Consider the following 18,199-nt stretch of genomic DNA (forward strand, 5'->3'; position numbering starts at 1 on the left):
AAAAAAAAAAAAAAAACAAAAAAAAAAACTTCTAAATCAGGGGCTGGAGAGATGGCTTAGTTGTTAAGGCACTTGCCTGCAACACCTAAGGACCCAGGTTCAACTCCCCAGTACCCAAGTAGGCCATATGCATGAGGCAGCACATGAGTTGAGTTTGTTTGCAGTACCTGGAGGCCCTGGTGCACCCATCCTCTCCATATATATATTGGCCTCTTTCTGTCTCTCTCAAATAGATAAAAATATTGAAAAAAAAAAAAAAACAAAACTTCTAGGTTTGGGCTGGAGAGATGGCTTAGCAGTTAAGGCCTGTGAAGCCTAAGGGCCCATGTTCAATCTCTCTCCGGATCACACAAAGGTGATGCAAGCACAAGGTCATACATATGCACTAGGTGGTGTAAGCATCTGGAGTTCAACTGCAGTGGCTGAGGCCCTGGCAAGCCAATTCTTCCCCTTTCCCTTTCTCTCTTAAATTAAGAAAAAACAGTATTTTGCCGGGTGTGGTGGTGCACGCCTTTAATCCCAGCACTCGGGAGGCAGAGGTTGGAGGATTGCCAAGAGTTCGAGGCCACCCTGAGATTACATAGTAAATTCTGGGTCAGCCTGAGCCAGAGTGAGACCCTACCTCGGAAAAAAAAAAAAGAAAAAACAGTATTTTTTTTTTTAAAAAAGGTCTTAGTGGTTAAGGCACTTGCCTGCAAAGCCAAAGGACCAGGGTTCCATTTCCCAGGACCCACATAAGCTAGAAGCATAAGGTGGCACATGACTGGAGTCTGTAGTGGCTGGAGGCCCTAGTGCACCCACTCTCCCTCCCTCCTTCTCTGTATTAAATAAATAAATAAAAATTAAGAAAAAGCAATTTCTAGATTTGTTTTTTGTTTGTTTTGTTTTCCCAAGACAAAGAAAGAGGCTGGCCAGGGCCTCCAGCCACTACAAACAAACTCCAGACACATGCACCACCTTGTGTATCTGACTTATGTGGGTCCTGGGGAATGGAACCTGGGTCCTTCAGCTTTGCAGACAAGTACCTTAACTCCTAAGCAATCTCTCCAGCCCTATTTTACTTATTTGAGAGCGAGAGAAAGAGAGAATAGAATTTGCATGCCAGGACCTTTAGCTGCTGCAAATGAACTCCAGACATATTGATTGTGCATCTGGCTTAGGTGAGTTCTGGGGAATCGAACCTGGGTCCTTAGGCTTTGCAGGCAAGTGCCTAAACTGATAAGCCATGTGTCAAGCCCAAATGTTCAAAGAGTTTTAGAGAAGATTCCTAATAATGGAGCCTCTTTGTCTTAGGAAAACAAAAGTCACAGCAATATTGTTCTTACATTTATATGGTCAATGTTCAGACAAGTCTAGAAACAGAGATCTATAAGGTATTTTTGGTCTAATTAGAATTTTTTTTTTTCTAGATGAACAACTAGAATGTATTTGAGAAACCCAAATGAATTAAAGTATTAATTCAATCCAAATAAAACCAGGCAGACAAAGTGGTATAATAGGAATAGCAATGAATTTGGAATCAGATGATCCAGGACAAACTGGAGCCGCACATTCATCAGCCAGAATATTTAACTCTTCTTTCCCTCCATACTCTTGACTTATAAATCCCAAACTTGTCTGGTGTCAAATGTAAGGACTATGGAGTCAGAAGATACCTAGGGTTGAATGTCAGCTTCAACATTTACTATATCTGTGACCCTGGGCAATTTATTCAAACCTCTCTAACCTTTCTATTTTAAGTGGGCTTGTAGCCTAGTGTTTGGCATGAAAACAGTGTTCAAATGTTGGCTGTTATTATTACTTTAGAGGATGGATATGAAAATTAAATGAGAAACTGACTGTGAAGGTATTTTACAAACTAAGTTCAAATACAAACACGTGAAATTCTTTAAAATGTTGTCTAGTAATTCCTACAATAAAAATAGGTTGACTTTTGCAAGATAAAATTATTCTCAATGGGGCTAATGAGGTTAAAAAAGACTTGCTTCACTTGTTGGGTTATACTGGGCAACACACTTAACAGAACAGAGCATGGGTTTGGGGGTCAGATATTCCCTGGTTTTGTCTTTCACCTTGAAGATCACATTTTAGAAAGCAGTTGCAAGGACTATTATCAATGGCATTTTGCAAAAACAATAGCTCTTACATATTGAACACTTGCTATTTATTCATTGAGTGCTGCACAAGTCAACTAATTTAGTTTTCAGAACAATCGTAAAAACAGAAACTACGTTTTATTAATAAGCAGATCATAGGGCTGGAGGGATGGCTTAGCAGTTAAGGCATTTGCCTGCAAAGTGAAAAGACCCTGGTTTGATTCCCCAGGACCCACATATGCCAGATGCATAAAGTAGCACATGCATCTGGAGTTCCTTTGCAGTGGCTAGAGGCCCTGGTGTGCCCATTCTCCCTCTGTCTCTCTTCTATCTCTCTCTCTCCCTAATTGCAAATTAAAAAAAAAAAGCAGATCATAGCTGGGTATGGTGGCACACACCTTTCACCCCAGCACTCACAGGAGACAAAGATAGGTGGGTCACCATGAGTTTGAGGCCACCCTGAGACTGTATAGTGCATTCTAGACCTACCTTGAAATCCTCCTCCCTCCCAAAAAAGCAGATCATTTTTGGGGAGTTGGGACTCAGAGATGTAGCAATAACAGACTGGTGTAATAGTATTGCAAAAGGACAAGGTGGGAGAAGTTTAAAGACCAAAAAAACCGACACCTCTTAGAAAGGATTATGCCATCGTTATGCTAAGTCTGCAGACATATCATCTTACCTTTGTCCAGAGACTATGGCAGCATTTGCCTCATGTTCTGTAAAAAATACAAAAGACAGAATAAGATGTGGAAATTATTGGTATATACATCCACAGGCAGAAGTTAGGTGTCTACAAGAAGCCTGAATGCCTTATTTAGGCTAACAGAACTCTGTGCCCAGCAGGGTTCTCACCCTACATGGTATGGAGATGAAGTTGGCATTGACCCAGTTTGATTTGTTGGGGACATAAGATACTTGGTCTATTTTTATTTCTACTTCACACTGTGAAATAATCCTGTTTGGAACAACAGAACTAAATTCATACTGCCTGGTTCATATTTCACACAGCCAAAACTAGGTTAGTAAAATAAGCCTCTTCCTTTCATGTAGAAGAGATTATTTTCATTCTTAAAATATCTCCACCCTCTTGCATTTTCTTTTTAAAGGCATTATTAACTTTCAAACATGTCTTGAGTATCTACTAGAGTTTTCCTCTGAACAACTTCCTCACTAAATTTTAGAGAAAAGAGCAAGTGCCACTAAGAAATACTGTCCACAGACTTTTGTATGTGTTCATGAAACAAAATCTAATTGATATGAAGTCAGAGATATATCCTGATAGAGTAATAGTAGGTGACTTCAACAGGCCACTCTCACCAACAGACAGGACATCTGGATAAAAAGAAAGCATAGAAACACTGGAATTAAATGATTCTTTTTTTTTTTTTTTTTTCAAAGTAGGGTCTTGCTCTAGACCAGGCTGACCTAGAATTCACTATATAATCTCAGATTGGCCTTGAATTCACTGCAATCCTCCTACATTTGCTGGGATTAAAGGTGTGTGGCACTACGCCCAGCTTAAATTATACTTTAGATCATATGGATCTAATAGACATTTATATCTAAGCATTTGTGTATACATTCTACTCAGCAATTAATGGTATTTTCTCTAAAATAGATCATATATCAGGATGCAAGGAAAGTCTCAAGAAATTTAGGAAAACTGAATTAACTCCCTCCCCCCACCCCCCAGGGTAGGGTCTCACTCTAGCTCAGGGTGACCTGGAATTCACTATATAGTCTCAGAATGGCCTCAAGCTCACAGCGATCCTCCCACCTCTGCCTCCCAAGCGCTAGGATTAAAGGCGTGCGCTACCACGCCCAGCTCTAGCTTCTTTTTTTAAAGTATTTAATTTTTAAACTTATTTTATTGAGACACACACACACACACACACACAGAATGAATGAATGAATGAATGGGTGCACCAGGGCCTCCAGACCCTGCAAATGAACTCCAGACTGATGTGGTACCTTGTGCATCTGGCTTATGTGAGTCCTGGGAAATCAAACCTGGTCTTTTGGTTTTGCAGGCAAGTGCCTTAACTACTAAGCCATTTCTCCAGCCCCTAACTTTGTTTTCTTAATGTTTTATTTTTATATATTTATTTTAAAGAGAGGAGAGAGAAAAAGAGGCATAGATAGATAGATAGAGAGAGAGAGAGAGAGAGGGAGGGAAGGAGGGAGAGGGGAGTGAGTGAGTGAATGAGTGCACCAGTGCCTCTAGCTACCTCAAATGAACTCCAGATGTACATGCCACCTGGAAATTGAACCTGCTGAGATTAAAGGCATGCACCACCACACCTGGCTCTCTTTTCTTTTGGGGTTTGATTTTTTGAGGTATGGTTTCACTCTAGCATAGCTCTGGCACCTGGGATTCACTATGTAGTTTCAGGGTGGCCTCAAACTCACAGCAATCTTTTCCTACCTCTGCCTTTCAAGTGCTGGGATTAAAGGCATGGGAATTTTGTGGGTATTGTAAATGGGACTGTTTCCTTGATTTCTTGGCTCCAGCTCTCTCTCTCTCTTTTTTTTTTTTTAAATTTTTGTTTATTTATCTGAGAGTGACAGACATAGAGAGAAAGAGGCAGAGAGTCAGAGAGAGAATGGGTGTGCCAGGGCTTCCAGCCACTGCAAACAAACTCCAGATGCTTGCGCCCCCTTGTGCATCTGGCTAACGTGGGTCCTGGGGAATTGAGCCTTGAACCGGGGTCCTTAGGCTTCACAGGCAAGCACTTAACCGCTAAGCCATCTCTCTTTTTAAAACATATTGTATTTATTATTTATTTGCAAACAGAGGTACAAAATGAGTTTGGGCATATCAGGGCCTTTGACACTGCAAATTCCATATGCAGGCACTACTCTATGTATTTGGGGGAATCAAATCCAGGCCACTAGGCTTTGCAAGCCTAACAGCTGGTTCATTGAAAAGATAAATAAAACTGAGAAACCCTTAGCAAATTAACCAAGACAGAAGACTCTAATAAGATCAGATATGAAAAAGGAGACATTTCTCTTTTTTTTTGTTTTTTTTTCTAGTCCCTTATCCTGTTTCTTTTTTTTTTTTAATTTTTATTAGCATTTTCCATGATTATTAAAAAAATCCCATGGTAATTCCCTCCCTCCTCCCCCCGACACTTTCCCCTTTGAAATTCCATTTGAGGGCTGGAGAGATGGCTTAGTGGTTAAGCGCTTGCCTGTGAAGCCTAAGGACCCCAGTTCAAGGTTTGGTTCCCCAGGTCTCACGTTAGCCAGATGCACAAGGGGGCACACGCGTCTGGAGTTCGTTTGCAGAGGCTGGAAGCCCTGGCGCGCCCATTCTCTCTCTCTCCCTCTATCTGTCTTTCTCTCTGTGTCTGTCGCTCTCAAAATAAATAAATTAAAAAAAAAATTCCATTCAAAAAAGGAGACATTTCAACTAAATCCAGTGGGAGTGAGAAAATCATAAGAACATATTTAAAAAACCTAAAAGAAGCCAGGTGTGGTGGTGCACGCCTTTAATCCCAGCACCTGGGAGGCAGAGGTAGGATTGCTGTAAACCACCTGAGACTACAGAGTGAATTCTAGGTCAGCCGGGGCTAGAGAGAGAATCTACTTTGAAAAAACCAAAACAAAAAAAGTAAAAGAAAAAGATGCATATAATCTACCAATGTTAAACCAAACTCAGATTAATAATTTAAACACATCTATAACGAGTAAAAAGATTGAAGTGGTAATAAAAAAAAAATCTCCCAACCAAAAATAGTCCAGGTCCAGACAGGTTCACAGCAGGATTTTATCAGCCCTTTTCTTTTTAAAATATTTTATTTTTATTTATTTGGCAGAGAGAAAGAGGGAGGGAGGGAGAGAGAGAGAGAAAGAGAGAGAATTGTTGGCCTCCAGCCACTACAAACAAACTCTAGACACATGACCCCTTGTGCATCTGGCTTACGTGGGTCCTGGCGAATCAAACCAGGGTCCTTAGGCTTTGCAGGCAAATGCCTTAACCAGCCCCCCAATTTTTTTTTAAACAAAACAAAACAAAAACACTGGAGACTAGGGGTAATAATAAACACAATAAAGGCAATAATAGCAAACATACAGGCAACATCATACTAGATGGAGAAAAACTAAATCCATCAATAAGATCTGAAACAAGACAAGGGTGTCTACTCTCTCCACTGCTATTTTAGTACTTGAAGTCTTAGCTAGAGCAGCAAGACAAGAGAAAAAAAAGAATATAATCTGAGGGTTGAAGAGATGACTTGACTTAGCAGTTAAGGTACTTGCCTACAAATCCTAAGGAGCCAGGTTTTATTTCCCAGTACTCACATAAAGCCAAATGCATAGAGTGACACATCCATATGGAGTTTGTTTACAGCTGCTGGAGGCCCTGGTGCTCGCCTCTCTCTCTGCTCACAAATAAATACAAAACTTTTTTTTTGAGGTAGCGTCTCAATCTAGCCCCAGGCTAACCTGGAATTCAAACTCATGGCAATTCTCCTACCTCTGCCTCCTGAGTGCTGGGATTAAAGGTTTATGCCACCATACTCGGCTATAATAGTTTTTTTTTTTTTTTTTAAGGTGAAGGGCTGGAGAAATGGCTCATTGGCTAAAGGCACTTGCTTGCCTAGCCTGATAACTTGTGTTCAATTTCCTAATATCCAGGTAAAGCCAAATGCACAAGATGGTGCATGCATCTGTAGTTCTTTTACATACCCGTATTCTCTCTCTCTTTCTCCCCCTCTCTAAAATAAATAAGTAAATATATTTTTAAAAGGTAGGTCAGAGAAAGAGAGGGATGCTCAATGTTCTTTTCTGTGAGTTCATGTGCGCTCACAGGGTGCCACATCAGCACATTCATGTGCATACACCGCACATACAATCAAATGATAACAAGTGCTGGTGAGGGTGTAGGGAAAGAAGAACCCATATTCACTGTCTGTGGGAGTGTAAAAACAAGTGCAGCAATTACGAAAATCAGCAGTGACTTCTCATAAAGCTACAAATTGATTTACCATGTGACCCAGTACACTTTATACTATATACTTGCTCAGCCATGTTTGTTGTTGTTCCCTTCACAATAGCTAAGAAATGGAATCAGCCAGTAATGGATGAGGTACATTAATTCTTTAAAAAAAATATTTTATTTAAAAAATAAAAATATTCGAAGGGGCAGATAGAGAATGGGGACATTGGGGACTGGAGAGATGGCTTAGGGGTTAAAGCCTAAGGACCTAAGGACCCAGGTTCAATTCCCCAGAACTCATATAAGCCAGATGCACAAGGTGGCACATGCATATGGAGTTCATTTGCAGTGACTTGAGACCCTGTGTGCCCATTCTCTCTATCTGTCTCTTTCTCTCATAAATACATACATAAATAAAAAATAAAAATATTATATTAAAAAAAAGAGAGCCAGGTGTGGTGGAGTATACCTTTAATCCCAGCACTTGGGAGGCAGAGGTAGGTGGATTGCCATGAGTTCGAGGCTACCCTGAGACTATATAGTGAATTCCAGGTCAGCCTTGGCTAGAGTAAGACCCTACCTTGAAAAACCAAAGAGAATGGGCAAATTAGGGCCCCAGCCACTGCAAATGAACTCCAGAGGCATGTATCAATCACCTTGTACATCTGCCTTACATGAGTCCTGGAGAATCAAACTTGGGTCCTTTGGTTTTTCAGGCAAGTGCCTTAATTGTTAAGCCATCTCTCTAGCCCTGTGGTATATTTATATGAGAGAATTCTACCTAGCTGTTAAGAGAAATGAAACAATGGATGGAAAATGGATGATCTAGAAAATGTTATAATGGTAACACAGGCTCAGAAAAACAAATGCCACATGTTCTCTATCATGTGGATCCTAACTTTGAATTTCTAGACTGGTATGTAAGTTGAAATAAGTCAACAGAAGTTAGGAAGCCAGAAAGGAACCATGAAGGAAGTGAGGGCTTCAGGAGGGCATAACAGACATGTAAGCAGAGGGGTGGAATACTGTGGATGAAAGGGTTTATATGTGTCCAGGGGAAAGAAGGGGGAAGGGGACTGTTAATAAAAATTAAAGATGTTATGAAGACACCACAGGGAAACCTACTTTGTTAGCTAGTAAAAAATATAATATCAGGCTAGAGGGATGGCACATTGGTTAAGGCCTTTGCCTGCAAAGCCAAAGGACCCAGGTTTGATTCCCCAGGACTCATGTTAGCTAGATGCACAAGGGGCTACACAGGTCTGGAGTTCATTTGCAGTGGCTGGAAACCCTGGTGCACCCATTCTCTCCCTCTCTCTCTGTCAAATAAATAAATAAAAATAAAATATTATATATATAATCTTTGGCCAGGCATGGTGGCGCATACCTTTAATCCCAACACTTGGAAGGCAGAGGCAGGAGGATCACCAAGACTACATAGTGAATTCCAGGTCAGCCTGAGCTACAGTGAGACCCTACCTTAGAAAACAAAAACAACAACACAAAAATATATAGTCTTTAAAAAAAAAAAAGTACCTTTTTCCCCCTCTAGTGGTACCCTGCAAGGGCAGATAATGCTGCTCTCAGAAGTCTAGGCTGGTATGGGAAAACCGTACTGCCAGGGGTGGAATACTAGTGAGCTGTTGATCAGGAAGGCCCCAAAAACAATGCAGGCTATTGCCAATGCTTGTTACCCATCAGACTTAGATGGTAAGTCCCTATTAATGAAGATTCCACATGTTTTGGTTGCAGGACACTGAGAAGTCAAGCGGGAACATAGCTGGAAATCTCCCTGCTATCTAGCTGTCCTAGTGATGAAGAGGGCTATGCAGGCTGCTAGGGGAGAAAGGTCATTAATAGTCTTACTCAGTGGTAGATCCATCATGTATCCTACACAACTGGCCAGCCAGGCAAGATGTGTCCACTGGGGCAATAGCCTGACTGTTACATGGACAACTGCTTTCTGATTGGATGCTCCATGGGAGGGAATTCATTCTTGGCACTGAAAACCTAGCCAAAAACATATAGTTGGGATAATCATAGATTCTACAGGGAAAGCTATTGCTGGTATTTGGCTACATGGATATGTTGTGCTCACCAAACTTCCCTTTAAATATTTATTCTCAGAAGTGTACAAAGAAGCTTCTTTTTGTAAATGAAAGTGAATCCTGAGGATATTCAAAACTAGACAATCCTGAGAGTAAATGGCTGCTAAGTGATCAGTGTTAAATGAGACAACTCTATGCCACCCTCCAAGGCTAAGGGACCATTGCGAAAGAGGTGGCAGAAATAATGTAAGAGCCAGAGGATGGGGAGGAGTGCTTTAGAACGTTAACTTCTGGACATAAATGGACACCGCATTCATCACGCCTCAGCAACTGTCAATACCGGCACCAAGTTGGGCTCATCATTTCAACATGGATGAAGATAGGAGGAACAAAAAAAAGACATCAGGGGCTGGAGAGGTGGCTTAGCAGTTAAACGTTTGCCTGTGAAGCCTAAGGACCCTGGTTCGAGGCTCGATTCCCTAGGACCCATGTAAGCCAGAGGCACAAGGTGGCACATGCATCTGGAGTTCGTTTGCAGTGGCTGGAGGCCCTGGCGCGCCCATTCTCTCCCTCCCTCTCTCTCTCCCTCTCTTTCCCTCTCCCCGTCTTTCCCTGTCTATCACTCTCAAACAAACAAACAAACAAACAAACAAACAAACAAAAGACATCAAGGGGCTGGAGAGATGGCTTAGAGATTAAGGCTCATGCCTGCAAAGCCAAAGGACCCAGGTTCAATTCCCCAGAACCCATGTTAGCCAGGTGCACAAGGTGGCACATGCTTCGGGAGTTTATTTACAGTGGTTGAAGGCCCTGGTATGCCCATCATCATCTCTCTCTCTCTCTCTCAAAAAACAAACAAACAAACAAAAAAAACAGACATCAATGTAGGAAAAAGTCTAAAGCTGGGTGTGATGGCACACGCCTTTAGTCCCAGCACTCAGGAGGCAGAGGTAGGAGGATTGCATGAGTTGGAGGTCACCCTGAAACTACATAGTGAATTCCAGGTCAGCCTGGGCTAGAGTGAGACCCTACCTCCGAGGTGGTGGTGGGGTAAGAGTCTAATAAGTGAGGCATGGTGGAATGAAGAGATAGGAGGATCACCCTGAGACTACAAAGTGAATTCCAGGTCAGCCTGGGATAGAGTGAGACCCTACCTCCACAATCTCCCCCCCCAAAAAAGAAAAGGGACTAATCAAAAAGAAGAAAGGATTCAGTGGCAGTGACACAGGGTTGGGGAGACAATAGAAGGTAATGAAAGGAGATTATGATAAAAATACACTATGTACATGTCTGAAAATTACCAATAAAAAGATAAATAAGGGCTGGAGAGAGGGTTTTATAGCTAAGACACATGCTTGGGAAGCCTAAGGACCCTGGTTTGATTCCCCAGTACCCATGTAAGCCAGATGCACAAGGTGACACATCCATCTGGAGTTTGTTTGCAGTGGCTAGAGGCCCTGGTGTACCCATTCTCTCTCTTTCAATCTACCTCTTTCTCGATGTCTCTCTCAAATAAATAAATATTTTTTTTTTTTAAAAGAGACTGGAGATAAGAGAGGCTCTTCTCTGTCACCATGACAGTGTGCACTGCCAGTGTCTTGTACAGTATGTTCCTCATTTCCACCCTAACTGTCTAGAGGGGAAAAAAAAATTAGCAGTGGCTGGAGACCCTGTCATACTCATTCTCTCTCAAATAAATAAAGAAAAACAAATTAAAATATAGTGTGGGGGCTAGGGAGATGGCTCAGCAGTTAAGGCACTTGCCTGCAAAGCCTAATGACCCAGGTTTGATTCCCCAGTACCCAAGTAAAGCCAGATGCACAAAGTAGTGCTTGCATCTGGAGTGCATATGCAGAGGCTAGAGGTCCTGGTGTACCCTTATTCTCTCTCTCTGCTTGCAAATGAACAAATAAAAATATTTTTAAGGTTGGAGAGATGGTTTAGTGGTTAAAGAGCTTGCCAGAGAAGCTTAAGGACTTAGGTTCAATCCCCTAGGACCCACGTAAGGTAGATGCACAAGGTGGCACATGTATCTGGAATCATTTGCAGTGGCTGGAAGCCCTGGTGTGCCCATTCTCTCCCTCTCTCTTTCTGTCTCTTTCATTCTCTCTTAAAATAAATAAAAATAAATTAAGAAAAGAATGTACTGGGCGTGATGACGTACACTTTTGATTCCAGCATTTGAGAGGCAGAGGTAGGAAGATTGATGTGAGTTCGAGGAATCCAGGTCAGCCTGGGCTAGAGTGAGACACTACCTCAAAAAACAAAACAAAACAAAATGTACATAAAACTATAATATAGTATCTGGTACTTAGTAATAGCACAATCTTAGCTATTATTATTGCTGTGATGAAGCTTATACAGCTTTCCATGTGAGGACTACTATATCTTCAATGCAAAATGCTGGCAGCTGAGAAAAGTCTTACTTCCCACCTGTTGATTAGCTCCCACTATCTATCCCAGAAAACATGGAAAATCCTCCAGAAGCACTAGATACTCACTCCTACCTTGATGGTTCAGCTGCAGCATACAAATTCACATCATGTGTGCTCATAATATAGTTTAAGAAAAAGAGTTGCTAACCTCCTTGCTTTTCCTCTCTAAGAGGATCCGTGCTCTGTGTAGCACAAGCTGGCTTGGAATGTGCTATGTAGAGTAGGTTAACCTCAATTTAGTGATCCTGCTTCAGAGAGTGTTGGGATTATAAGCATGTGCTACCCATCAGGCTAGTCTCTTCTTTGAGAAATAAAATGAAATATGATGAGTTTGAGATTTTTTTTTTTTCAAGATAGGGCCTCACTCTAGCCCAGTCTGACCTTGAATTCACTCTGTATTCTCAGGGTGGCCTCGAACTCACCATGATCCTCCTACCTCTGCCTCCTGAGTGCTGAGATTAAAGGTGTGCACCACCACGCCCAGCCAAGTTTGAGAATTTTTGTTTGTTTGTTTGTTTTTGTTTGTTTGTTTTTTGAGGTAGGGTTTCACTGTAGCTCAGGCTGACCTGGAATTTACTAGGTAATCTCAGGGTGGCCTCAAACTCATGGCGATCCTCCTACCTCTGCCTCCCAAGTGCTGAGATTAAAGATGTGCGCTACCATGCCTGGCTAAGTTTGAGAATTAAAAACAAAAAACAACAACAACAACAAAAAAAAAAACAACAAGCATTCATTCAACTTAACTGCTGAGCCATTTCTCCAGCCTCAGATTTTTTTTTTTTCTTTTTTCTTTTTCGAGGTAGGGTCTCACTCTGGCCCAGGATGACCTGGAATTAGTCTCAGGGTGGCCTTGAACTCATGGTGATCTTCCTACTTCTGCCTTCTGAGTGCTGCTGGGATTAAAGGTATGTGCTACCAAGGTGGGTTTTTTCTTTTTTTTAAAACGACAACTTCCATAATTACAGACAATAAACCATGATATTTCCCTCTCCTCCCCCTTTCTCCCCTTCACAACCCTGCTCTCCATCATATCCCCTCCCTCTCTCCATCAGTCTCTCTTTTATTATTATTATTATTATTTTATTTTTGGTTTTTTGAGGTAGGGTTTCACTGTAGCTCAGGCTGACCTGGAATTCACTATGTAGTCTCAGGGTGGCCTTGAACTCACAGCGAACCTCCTACCTCTGCCTTCTGAGTGCACCACCACGCCCGGCTATTCTCTTTTATTTTGATGTCATCATCTTTTCCTCCTTATGAAGGTCATGCAAAGGTAGTGCTAGGCACTGCGAGGTCATGGATATCAAGGTCAATTTATGTCTGTACAATAGAATATTTTTTCCTCAAGGATAAGGTCTCAGTCTAACCCAGGCTGACCTAGAACTCATTGTGCAGCTCAGGCTGTCCTCAAACTCACACTGATCCTTCTACTTCAGCCTCCTGACTGCTTGGATTAAAGGCATGCATCACCACATATGGCAATTTTGAGAATTTTTATACTAATTCGCGCAAGTAGAAGGTTCTAAGGCTATCTTCTTTTTACTTTACTTTTTAAAAAAAATTTATTTATTTGAGAGAGCGAGAAAGAGACAGAGAGAGAGGGGGGAGGGACGGGGGAGAATGGGCAGACCAGGGCCTCCAGCCACTGCTAACAAACTCCAGACACATGTTCCACCTTGTGCATTTGGCTTACATGGGTCCTGGGGAATTGAACCAAGGTCCTTTGGCTTTGCAGGCAAATGCCTTAACTGCTAAGCCATCTCTCAAGTCATTTTCTTTCTTTGAGATAGAGTCTCATGTAGCCTCTGGTTTCAAACTTGCTATGTAATGGAAAATGACCTGGAACTCTTGGTACTCTTGTCTCTCAAGTGTAGGGAATATAAGTGTGTGCAAACATACCTAGCTTCTGAGGCTATTTTAAGACAATTCACAGAGGCTAAACTAAAAAAAAAATATTTATTTATGTATTTTTTTCAAAGTAGGGTCTCTCCCTAGCCCAGGCTTACCTGGAATAACTCACTATGTAATCTCAGGGTGGCCTTGAACTCGTGGTGATCCTCCTACCTCTGCCTCCCAAATGCTGGTATAGAAGGCGTGCGCCACCATGCCTGGCTAAAAACAAGATTCTTCGTGCAATTATTTGACCTATCAGTGTTCACTGTCCCACCTGAGAACTGAGGAGGAGGAAAAATGACAATAGTAAAGCCCCCTTTTTTAGAGTAAAAGGACTGGAACAGGAAATACAATTCCCTTTCCATTTCCTTTTCTTAGCCACAAATGAGTTTTATTATAAAATCCCTGTCTGTAGTACATAGTATACAGATATGCTCCATTCCAATCTTCCCCAAATGTCTATCACGGTGAAAGTAAATGACCTCACAGTGCCTGGCACAACCTACACAAGACCATTACAATAGGAGGAAAAGATGAAGACATCAAAATGAAAGAGAGACTGATTGAGAGGAAGAAGGGATATTATGGAGAGTGGAGTTGTGAAGGGGAAAGTGAAGGGGGGAAGGAATTATCATGGTTTATTGTCTATAATTATGGACGCTGTCAATAATAAAAAATTTTAAAAGAAAGTAAGTTATGTGAACAGGTAGATAGAAGCAGAGAAGAGATAAGGTAGCTGAAAATGTTTGTTCCTCATCCATTCTTTCCAAAGTGTGCAGCAGAAAAGTCCCATACATCACAAAGGGTGTAGTATTGTGAGCCAAGTTTAAATACAAGTTATATCTGTTTTTTTTTTTTTTCTTTCAGTTTTTCGAGGTAGGGTCTCACTCTAGCCCAAGCTGACCTGGAATTCACTCTGTAGTCTCAGGGTGGCCTTGAACTCACAGCAATTCTCCTATCTCTGCCTCCCGAGTGCTAGGATTCAAGGTTATATCTTATTTTGACTGGCTTACATTTATAAAATTAAACATGGTTATGTCGCTTTTTTTTCTGATTTATTTCAAGTGTATACCTTCAATGATATTCTAATTTCCTTGTGGGAACTAGTGCTGCTTTTTTATACCCTTTGCTGACAAAACACAAGAAAAACTAAACTAACCTATCTACGATATTCATTTGCAGTCTATCTGTAAAGGCAGAAGTGCCCTTACTCTCATCAAGATCCTCATCCAAACCAGACATGGTGGTGCACGTCTTTAATCCCAGCACTCAGGAAGCAGAGGTAGGAGGACTGTTGTGAGTTTGAGGCCACCCTGAGACTACATAGTGAATTCTAGGTCAGCCTGGGCTAGAGTGAGAACCTACCTCAAAAAATTAAAAAAAAAAAGAAAAGATCCTCATCTGTTCAGAGCTGACCCAGCATCTCAAAGCAGGGATCTGTTAAGATTACTATGGACCCCTCTTTGCAGAAATACCATCCCTAGTGCAATTTACAAAATCTTGGTCACAGGAGAAACTCAGTACCACCTAGAGAGGACTGAAATGCTTCTGCCTTGTAGCAGAAGCCTCCACTCCTGCCACATAATCCAATCATTACTTTGGTACGTTAACACTTGCTGCCCTGGTAAGTCACCATATATCAGGTAGTTAGCTGCCAGCTATAGGTCATGGAGCAGAACATTCTGCAGTAGAAACCACTTAGGGTTGGTGGCAGACAATGGTACAGAGATGCTCTTCTTGAGCTCCCTTGCTACTACTACAAACATGAAAGAGGACAAGCTGGTTGGGGAAAATAACTCTAGAGAGTACTGCATACATCCTGACCACTCAACTAAAGTCTGCTTAGAAGCAAGTGGGTAAGACAGTTCCAGATACTTACTGGCATGAGAACATGTGGCACAGAACAGCAGCAGTTCCTTCACATGTAACCACCCCACTTTCCAGAAGTTGTTCCAAAGCGGTCCTTACCTGGTCTGGCAACAGACCCCTGAAGTGCTGTAGCTGGAGGTTCCTTTGGGACTAAACTCTGTGAAGGGGCTAAGGCAAGAAAAAAAAAATGTAAGTCTTTTACTTCTTTTTTTTCTAAGTCAGGGAGCATTAGCAGAAGAACAAACACTGCATTCTTAAGAGGACAATGCTTAAAGCTGATCTTTAAAATGTATTTAACAAATCAACTACTCTAACATTTAGTAACAAGGACTACCACTGGGGTATTTGTTTCTCCTTTTATGTATATAAAGATGAGGGAAAGAAAGCCCCACTAGAAAAGCAATAACCAGTTTTTGCTTCTTGAGTGTCAGTTTCTGATCATTATTTTTAGCCTTTGTTTGGCTTTCAGACAGGGTCTTTAAAAAATACCAATATCTAGCTGGGCATGGTGGCACACACCTTTAATCCCAGCACTTGGGAGGCAGAGGTAGGAGGATCACAGTGAGTTCCAGGCCACCCTGAGACTACACAGTGCATTCCAAGTCAGCCTGAGCTAGAGTGAAACCTTATCACAAAAAACAAACAAAAAACCCCACCAATATCTGTTTAACTTTTCTTGATGCTGGGATTAAAAGTGTGCACCACCACATCTGGCCCTATGTTTAACTTTTTTTTGAGGTAGGGTCTCACTCTAGCCCAGGCTGACATAGAGTTCACTATGTTGTCTCAGGGTGGCCTTGAACTCATTGCAATCCTCCTACTTCTGCCTCCCAAGTGCTTGGATTAAAGGTATGTGCCACCATGCCCAGCTAATTTTTTTAAACTTTTATTGACAACTCCCTCCCTCCCTCCTCCCCCCTCTCATATATATATATATAAAATATTTTATATATATATATAAAATATATATATATAAATATATAAATATATATAAATATATATATTATATATATATTTTATATATATATTATATATATATATAAATATTTTATATATATATATAAAATACCATGATCATTATCTTCCTTTCTCCCTTCCCTCTACCCTCTCCACTGAATACCTTCTAACTAGTCTCTTTTCTATTTTGATGTCATTATTTTTTCTCCACCTATTATGCAGGCCTTGTGTAGTAGGTGGCATCAGCCACTGTGAGGTCATGAATACCACAGCCACTTTGTGTAAGACAGTGTCTTAATAGGTTTTACCAGTTTGTTCTAAAACTTTTGTTTTTAAACTTTTGATCATCCAGCCTTAACCACTAGAGTGCTGGCATTACCATACCAGGCCTGTTCACTATTAAAACAAAACAAAACAAAACAAAACACCTCAACACCATGCCTTAGTAAGCAATTCAAGCCAGTTTTAAAGGAATGACTATACCATTAACCTGAACATTTAAAAACTCCTGTCTTGACCCTCCTAAGACTACATTCCTTGATAACTAAAACAATCATGTAATTTTTCACTTTCCTACAGCATAAGAGTGATTGGCATAAAGGATATATTCAACTTATACTTAATGAATAAACCAATCTAATATTATTTACTTCTTACAAATAGTTACAAAGAATTTTCTAGGGGCAAGGCACTATGTCAGGCCTTAGAGTCCAAATTACACCCTTGCACATCAGAATCTCAGCTTAGTATTAAGAATAGATAAATACATATGGTACACTGGAGTGTACTGTGATATCACATTAAAAGACACATAAAGCATAAAGTGTCATGGGAGTCCAAAGCAAAGAGATACCCTATGTTGAAAAATCTGAAGGCACATTAAAGGGAGAAATGTCAGAATTAGTCTGTGAAGGACAGAAAGAACATGGGCTCATGAAGAATGGAGTAAATGACATGCTTTAGAATGGAAACTTTCTGGATCATACAGTTGTTTTAAAGCACAGATGTGCCATGAATGTTCAAGAGGATGACCTCCCATCTTGACACTTCAGCCTAAAGTTCTTGGTAAACTAGCAATAAGTTTTACCCTCTGGTGGAAACTGAATTTTGAGGATTTCTCTTCCTGCTTAGTAAATCATTCAATAATAATTTAGAATTTATTTTGGATGTTTATCTGATAAAGCTTAAAACTATACCTTAACTTCTACTTTTAACTTCAGAATTGGTTTGTCACATTTTCAAGATAAAAGCACAGAAGTCCCTTGAAAAAGAATAGAAACAATTGCTATAAGCAAAGTAGGTAGTCTTGACTAAAACTGAGAACTTTTTCTAACTGCTACTAATCTCCCTAAGTTTATGTATTTCTTTACTTCAGGATCCAAATAAAATACTTCCTAGTCACTTCATTATTGATCTCTTAGGGGAAATTTTCCCAAAATGAAGTAGAAATGGAAACATTTAATAGCAGAGAATATATTTAATCGCACCAATGGGGTTTTGTTTCTAGTGTTTGCTTGCTTTTTTTTTTTTTTTTTTTGAGACAAGACCTCAAATAGTTTAGGTGGTCCTCAAACTCAATATGTAGCTTGACATACTTTGAACTCCTAAACTTCCTGCCTTCATCTACTTCCCAAATTAGGATTACAGGCATACACCATGCCCAGCTTCCAGTTTCATTTTACTCTTATGGTCACCTATATAAACAGAACTTGAACTTGAATGGGAAATACACAGCTCCCACCCTGTGAAGCCTCTGTCTCCTGTAACAAACTACCTACAAGCCTTTATCTCTCCCTTGATCTCTAACACTAAAATAGAGGAAGAAAGGAGAAGGGAAATTAACCTTTCCAATGCTCTGCATGAGGCAATGTACTAGTCACTTGACTGTAAGGCCTTGCATTGAATTATATAAATTCTGAGAGGCAGTAATTACAATCTCTACTTTACACAGGTGAA

General features: G+C 40.7%; 1 protein-coding gene across 7 annotated transcripts in view; it reads right to left on the reverse strand.

Annotated features, from left to right (window-relative positions):
- The window catches only part of Ncoa6 (nuclear receptor coactivator 6), a 139,378-nt gene that overhangs the window by 11,688 nt on the left and 109,491 nt on the right, over positions 1 to 18,199 (reverse strand). For all 7 annotated transcript variants that reach the window (XM_045155745.1, XM_045155744.1, XM_045155743.1 and 4 more), the window contains 2 exons: positions 15,386 to 15,454; positions 2,779 to 2,815 (listed from right to left, as the gene is read on the reverse strand). In XM_045155745.1, the coding sequence (XP_045011680.1) occupies positions 2,779 to 2,815; positions 15,386 to 15,454 (106 nt within the window). The remainder of the gene's footprint in view (positions 1 to 2,778; positions 2,816 to 15,385; positions 15,455 to 18,199) is intronic.

Source organism: Jaculus jaculus, chromosome 8 (assembly GCF_020740685.1).
Source record: "Jaculus jaculus isolate mJacJac1 chromosome 8, mJacJac1.mat.Y.cur, whole genome shotgun sequence".
In the NCBI taxonomy this organism is placed as follows: Eukaryota; Metazoa; Chordata; class Mammalia; order Rodentia; family Dipodidae; genus Jaculus; species Jaculus jaculus.